Raw genomic sequence first — 7917 nt, forward strand, 5'->3', positions numbered from 1 at the left:
CGAGGTAAATCGATACATTTTCGACATAATTTTTAAGTGGAATTTTCATAAAAGTGGATACAACGTTTATGTCGGGTATATTGAATCTGCATGTTGTAAAATTAATTGAGTTTAATAGATTTTTCGGCGGCTCTTTATCAATTCAATCAGATTTACGGAATTGTCAATTTGACTCTTGTGAGATTTAATGTGACCATTTGCTCAAACTTTTCTCTAGGTCGTGTCTGCAAAGTTGAGTCAAGTAAACAGTAATATGCCAAGTTCGCCGGACAGTAGCTCTGACAGTTCAACATTCACCTCATCATACGTGCGACCGGCCGAATTTAGCAGCTGAGAATCGTTCGCCCGACGTGGTTAGTAACTTTTATTATTCTTTTATTTTTCGAATGATTTCATGAAATAAATAGCAACGACTGTACTCCTCGTGATTTTTTCAGGTGATTGTCTCAACGCAGCCAATATGCTCTGTTCTTCTTTCAATTGGCCGATTCGGAGTGTGCTCTCAAGCTGGAACAGCTGCCCGACGGTGCACGTAATCTTTTGCAATTAGTACCACCCGATGTACTTACGGTAATGCGACTAGACTGGGTTTTCGAGGTATACGAAAGCGAGGAGACCACGCCAAATCCACCATGCGAAGAGCTCAATACATCCGCTGAAAGTCTCTTTTTCGCTGGAGTCCTAGCCAAGTTTTTTGTATATTTAGAGGTTCGTTCAACTTTTTTTTTAATACTTGTGCCCCAAAGAAAAGAAATTTCATCAAAATAAAAACAAACAAATTCAATTTTCGCGATTATCGAATTACTCAATTTTTTATTGTCGTTTCAATTTGATTGTTTTCTTGTGTCCCGTTTTCGTTCCAAACATTACGTTCGAGTTCAGTACAATTTTCATATTAATTTTTTTAACTAAGAAATACATTTTTTTAAGGTATTTTCGAGATTTCTTCCGTGTTTAGATAATGTACAGAATAAAATTCAATTGTTTCTAAATTTTTAATGATGGTGTTTGTGAAAATGAATTGGCCGGTCCGTGCTCCGTCAGTTGATGAAATGTTTGGTATGATAGAGTTTTCAGAGATTTTTTACCATCGCCAATTGCATAGATAATAGATTTTGATCGGAGAATATCCAAAAGATCCCTCAAAAACAGTAATATTAAAATTTATAGGTATCGTACACGCTCCTGGTGCCAGCACTGGATCCAATGTCAGAGAGGGCGTACGACTTTCAGTACAACTTTATAAAGAACGAGGAGGCTGTCGTTGTTCTGGATATGTTAACGGAGGGCAAATTTTGTATGATGAATATCGACGAATCGACGAAAAGATCAGCGTATCACGATATTAAAGCTTTGCAAATTGTTACTAACGATTGTTGGTAACTTGATGGCATGTGTAATCGACGACGCTAAACAGCCAGTTTACCAGCCGTGCACGTGTACTTTCATTTCATCGCCAGCTTTTTATTTGAGAAAGAATTTAAAAAAATCATCGCCAGCTTATTTGAGAAATTAATAAAAAGAATCAAATTTACATAACGAAGCTCGATGATCGGATGATGCATTATTTTATTGATTTAGGAAGTGAAATGTTTTGGTCCTATAAGTTGATGGAGAAAATTCATGAAGCTTAGCCTCCATTTTTTTAGTTCCATGCTAGCAAGGTTTAATATGGGTCAAATCGACCCAAAATCGTTTGACGGTATTTGTTTGATGATAGTTAACATTAAAAATGAAATTGAAAAATTCGTCAAAGTTAACGCTTTTTCTTTCCATGCTAGCAAAAGGTTCAATTAGGGTCCAATCGACGCAGAATCGTTTGACGATAACGAATATTTCCGATAGAATGTTTGATTAAAAAAGGAAAGATTCAATTCATTTTTCATCAATCGGCTGTATATAATTATAAATAAATATTCTGAACACGTAGGAATGTATAATTCATCAATCTCATTATTTTCGAGGGGTTGTCATCTGTCGGTAACAAGTTTTCAATCAATGTCACGATGACCCCTTTCCCTTTTCCCCTTTTTCAATGTGTCACGTATTTCCTCTTTTATCTTTTCTTTTAGTGTTAAGGTAATCTATCAGTTGCAGAACAACGTGGTTGAGTGCGAGTGAGATAGCTGAAAAATGGTTACACGTTTTTCTCTGACATCCTTGATATTTCGCGAAAAATAAAAGTTACACGTTATTCTCTGACGAAAGGGGGATGGTGTGTAACTCATATTTTCCTCGAAATATCGAGCCTCGCAAAAAAAAAACGTGTACTAGGATTTTTATCGACCGTACCAACTGATAGATCACCTTAAGGCCATCTACCAGTTTCTTGAGTACGAGAAAGATAGCTGAAAAATTGTTATATGGTATACTCCGACATCCTTGATAATTCGAAAAGAATAAAAAAGTTTCACATTGTTTTCGGACAAAAGGAGAACAGCGTGTAACTCATATTTTCCTTCAATTCTTAAGCCTCTCTGAATATACCGTGTACCAGGATCTTTACCGACCGTACAACTGATAGTTGGCCTTAAAAACAAATAATTCGATGATCTGCAGTGTTCTCGAAATAAGGTGAGTCTCGTATCTTCCATCAATTTATCTCAATGTCAATTTGGCCCCCCAAAATTAAATTTTCAAATTTTTTCTAATCCTAATCCAAATTTTTCCCTTTTCCGAATCATTTGTAGAATTTTGTGAGAAATATGAATGGTTTGTGAGATCAGTTCATTGTTGAAAAATTAAAAATTAAAAAAGTGTAACTTAGCTCCTCCCATTTTAGTTTTAAAGCTTTATGAGTCTAATTGTACGTAAGGCGATGCGGAATTGTTTGTAGAATACAAATGATACAATCTAAATAGTGAATTTGGGGGGAACAAGTCCACGCCAATTATCATTAGACGAGGAAGTTACCATCGGTCGGTAACAACTAGTGAGTACACTTGGGGACGCGGCCGGAGTTCCTCTTTTTCTCTGTATAACGCATTTCCTCTCTTATTATCGTAACCTATCTTAATCCTCTCTTAAATTATCTTATCTTTAACTCTATTGTTCCTTTACTTTGGCAACTTTACTATTGACTTTCACTCATTGTACTTTTTTTTGCTTAACTTTTACTTTTGCGTTTACTTCATGCTTCACGTTTATCTTGTCAGTTGAATTCTAATAAGATAAAACCATTGCCAGAATAACGCTCGCTTTCCCCAACGTTAATCAAAGTTTAAACTTAGTTTATCCTATGTCATAATAACCGTTTAAAACAAATTAAACTCAGTTTAAAATACGACGGAGAAAACGGCACTAAATCATTTTAGTGGTAAAAAGCCTACAAAGGCTTAGTAAAAAACGAGTTTCCATATGAACGATTCTTTAAAAAACGCAGTTCTATCCTCGAAAATTCTAATTTTTTTTGATTTTTTGCGGTATGGATACTGTCTTCTGTCGAATCGGTATTGATACCGATACATTGCAGATAAAAAGGTACCAAACGATACGGTATCACGATCGCCAGGGTAATACCTGGATTATTACCTACTCTTCCCACCATGTGCGCTTCGATACTTTTGTCTAACCCCTCCAGCCTAATGCACACAGCGAATGAATTTTTATGCCATGGTCAATAATATATTTATTGTAACATGAAGTGTTCATAGCTCGTGTGAACATTTTCTTCGTTTTCGTGGTACATTATTGCCCGTTTTCTCCAACGGTAATCTTAGTTTAAGGGTGAATGATACAAAAGTCGAAATAATTAGAAATTGATCAAATTTGGTGATAATGTTCTTCAACATCAAGTGCGAAAACACAAATTTTTTCAAAATTTTCTTCTGTTTAGTTATCGAGTAATTACGCATTAAAGCAGATTTCTTATGCCTGGAATGTATACCTATATATATGGAAACGCTATGCTTATACACGTGAACTTTAGTGATCAATTACTCGATAACTGTACAGAAGAAAAATCTTAAAAAATTTGTATTGTCAAATTTGGCACTAAAGAATATGTTCACCAAATTTTATAAAATTCTGATCATTTTGAATTTTTTTATGTTATTAGCATGGTTTAGCATGGCAACATTGTATCGCCTGTGCAATATATCCTTAAGCTCGTTTCATCCTATGTCGAAACTATATGAAAAAAATTGAACTGAGTTTAAATCACGTCGGACATAACGGCCATATGAGTGCTTTCTAATTAGAGCGGAGTTAGTTTATATATTTCGTGAAATAATTCAGAAAGTTACTGTCGGTCGGTAACAAGTAGTTAGTAAAGAGGCCTACGGCGGGAATTCCCCGTTTTCACTCGGTCACGTATGTCCTCTATTAGTTATGTTTACTAATTTCTCGTTTAATTATTAACGTTACTTTTTACTTATACGTACTGTCCCTCTTTTGCTCGACCTCTACCGTACTTCACGTTAATTACTTACGTAAATTCCGTTTATGTTACGATTCGTGTTTATCTTGTTTTTCTTTCTTAATAATGCTAAAAAGAAAAAACCATGGTTGAAATGAGTTTGTTTGTGGTTAGGAAGCTACATTAGGCTTCAGTAATAAACAAGTTCTCACATATCCTTAAAGAGCATATTCATTTTTGAAACTTGAATTCTAATAATCCCGACGAATCACAAATCTTCAAACTTATTTCTCCAACGTTTAATCTAAGTTCGAACTCGGTTCATTCATCCAATGTCGAAACTATATGAAAAAATTGGATTGAGTTTGAAGCGCGTTGGAGAAAATAGCCGTTAGACTGTTATCAAGAGACTCGGTAGAGTCTCGGAACAAGTACATTGACAGCCCTGTCGTCTGCTGGCCTGAGGCTCTCGCCGAGACTATACTTTCTCTGAATTTTTTTTATCTCATGGGAAATTTCATTCATACGCGTTATGAAAATTCATATCTTTTCTATGATTTCAAAACAAGCCGCGGAGGGGCGCTCCGTTCACAACGATTCTCTAATAAATCTATGAATAAGTTTTCGCTTATTCATAGATTTAAATAGAAAAATAATTATTATTTATTTCATCTTCCGGTCAATTGAAAAACTTTTCAATATCGATTGAAATAGTCAAATAAGCAATCTTCGCAACCTCATTTATGATTTCGACACGAACCACCTGAGGGCGGTGTGGTTGATTACGATGGCTACTCAAACTTGACCCTTCTATTGCGACTTTTTCAATTTTTTAACTTATTTAGTGTTAATATTATCAAACTAATACGTTAATTGAACTAATAACACCGTCAAACAGTTGGCGTTGAAAAAAAATTAAAAGTCGGAATAGAGCACCGAAATTGAACTGTCTAGCTACTCAACGATAGTGCAGAGGGCGCTTGTACCCAATCATAATTCCACCGAGACCACAGCACGAAAAACGGCAAAACATATTTTCTTCTAGATTGTTCATGAATACCAGAAAATTGATTGGTTTCTGCGCAATGTGTGGAAATTTATTTATCACTCAATTGAAAAAAAAAATTTTTGATCTCAAGTCAGTTCTTTAACCCGATGCCAGTTGTACATTCTTGATAGGTAGCGGCCTATCGGAAAAAGTCTGAACTAAAATATGAAGAGTCCCTCAATAGAAGTTTTTATGCTATGGCTAATTTGTTTATTATAACATCCAGTGTTAATAACTCATGTACGTATTTTCCTCATTTTCGGGAATAATAATTCCTTATTTTCATTATTTGGAACTCATCGATTTATACATAGACGCCAATCAGAAGTGAAAAGTGGTTTCGTCCCTATCAGTTTCGATTCATCGTGAGACTATTTATTTGATAATGTGCACGGTTTTGAATAGATAATTCGTGAGTATTTATGTGAATTGTTTTTCTATTCTAATACTTTTTTCTAAATCGAACGAAGTCCGAATTCATAATTTGGTACGAAAAAATACAAGTACAAGTGATTTCTATCATCAAGTGATTAACTAAATTTTATAGACAATCACGTAGAGTTGCACTCAAATGTAAGAGAATTTTTTTTTTCTGACAATTCTAAAGCAGTAAGTTTTCAGTGGTTCCGAAAATTCCACTACCTATCTTTGTTACGTGAAATCTTTCGGTGATTTGAACATTTTCTTCGATTTTCATGTGGCTTGATATGAAAAAATTCATAGACACCGTTCGTTTATTCATAGTGATATCATAAACATGTTCCTTTATTCATAGTGTATCAAGAGACTCGGCAGAGTCTCGGGACAAGTACATTGACAGCCCTGTCGTCTGCTGGCCCGAGGCTCTCGCCGAGACTATATTATCTCTGAATAAAACGATTCGCGGTGGTGGGGGTAAAATCGACATGTCATTTTCTTGAATTGCGAAGCTCAGGAGTTATGTCGCAATTTGAAAATTGAACTTTCAGCTAATTAAGAAATTCTCTTTCGATTGCGCCCAAAATCAGCATGATCGGTGGCGTAATTGCTGAGAAAAAACTTTGCACGGGCTCAAGATTATGCAAAAAGTACCAACACATTTACGCAGTTGACGTATCCGTATATGGGTGCAGACCGATACATACAAGGGCTTCTTGATGCCCATCATAACCAATCACCGGTGAGAATCTATCCGTCTCGACCAATCGCCGATGAGAAAGTTTCTGATAGTCCTCAATGTTTTCTTGTATACCGTCTGTTATCGTCTGTTATGTTATTATAAAGTAATTGCGATCGTAGCCCCGTGGATCAACGGTGCAAGATTTGCAAATTTCGTTTAAATAAATAAAATATTATTGGAAATAGCAGTGGATATAATCAATTTTATTTTTTTCATAAAAGAAGTTTCAATAAGTTTCGAGCCCAATTCACGACAATAATATCTATAGTAAATAAAACCTCAAAAGTGGATTAATTGATCTCATACAGTGTACTGAGAGTGAGTAAAATGTTGAGAAGTGAAAACGTGAACAATGTGTGTCGTGAAAATTAAGAATTATCTGTTCTACTTCGATATCGTAATATATACATAGATAGCAAATTTGTGAGATTTCGCGTCATGTTGACGTTTGAGGTTATGACCGCCGGAGTGCTGTAGAAAAATAAAAGTGGTTATTGAAAAGTGGAAGGAATCGATATTATTAATGACGTGACTAATTAGTGTTGAATAATAATAATAATAACAATGAGAAAAAAAACGTTCGTTCATTATAACCTCTAAAACGTTCTTTCCAAACAGAAATTCTATGTTGTGTAATTACATTAAAGAGGTGGATGGTTGTGTGTAAACGAATTCAAATAAATTTCAAAAAACTTTGGTCAAGTAATTCAATGTATTGTTGTAATAATTTCTTTCATTTAGTTTGGCTGTGTTCACCGGTCCCTTTTTTCCACCTCCTGAGCTTACAGTGTATATTGTCATACCAATTTCTATTTGTTCTCCAGACAATACGAGAGATATTCGTATTTCTATTTTTTTATATTAATTTCAACAAGATAATTTGAAATATTTATAACAAAAAGCCTTCATGATTGCTTGTTCATACACCCAAGTTTTGAAAAATCTTTGGGCCATGTAAATGCATAGATATATTCACTTGAGTTGTTACATGATAAATTTGGAAATTTATTTCAATAAGTCATTGGGTGCTTAATTTTCATGATATCAAAATTTGTATCTTCGAAATGCAATGAACACCTCTAAAGTTCGACAAAGTGATGAAGCGACATGTATATTGAATATTTCCAGACCATGTGTGCGATTGGCATTGTGGGTTGAAAAATTCATGTCTGTAAGTCTACACCTGATCATTTTTGGATGTGATCAAATATTTTGTCTGCGGATAACCATGGAGACATACAAAATTACAGCATTTTGCTTGCTTTAACATGCATCGTATCTGTCACTTTTTTTTTGAATGTGTCATAATAAGTTTCAAAAATGTGGTTCACGTAATTTTGAAGTGTTTTTCCC

At 34.7% G+C, this 7917-nt stretch overlaps 1 protein-coding gene across 1 annotated transcript; it reads left to right on the plus strand.

Moving 5' to 3' along the window:
* Nucleotides 1–249: 249 nt before the first annotated feature.
* Nucleotides 250–1488, plus strand: LOC122406501 (probable ubiquitin carboxyl-terminal hydrolase FAF-X). The gene is made up of 3 exons (XM_043411977.1): nucleotides 250–353; nucleotides 438–708; nucleotides 1171–1488. The coding sequence occupies exons 2-3, from the start codon at nucleotides 574–576 to the stop codon at nucleotides 1381–1383; spliced, it is 348 nt and encodes a 115-aa protein (XP_043267912.1). The 5' UTR covers nucleotides 250–353; nucleotides 438–573; the 3' UTR covers nucleotides 1384–1488.
* The last annotated feature ends 6429 nt before the right edge of the window (nucleotides 1489–7917 follow it).

Source organism: Venturia canescens, chromosome 2 (assembly GCF_019457755.1).
Source record: "Venturia canescens isolate UGA chromosome 2, ASM1945775v1, whole genome shotgun sequence".
NCBI classification, from domain to species: domain Eukaryota; kingdom Metazoa; phylum Arthropoda; class Insecta; order Hymenoptera; family Ichneumonidae; genus Venturia; species Venturia canescens.

Bases quoted from the DNA above. Each gene is read 5' to 3' on its own strand.
- LOC122406501 (XM_043411977.1), top strand. From the start codon at position 574: ATGCGACTAGACTGGGTTTTCGAGGTATACGAAAGCGAGGAGACCACG. The intron at 709-1,170 runs GTTCGTTCAACT...TAAAATTTATAG, and splicing joins AGTTTTTTGTATATTTAGAG to GTATCGTACACGCTCCTGGT.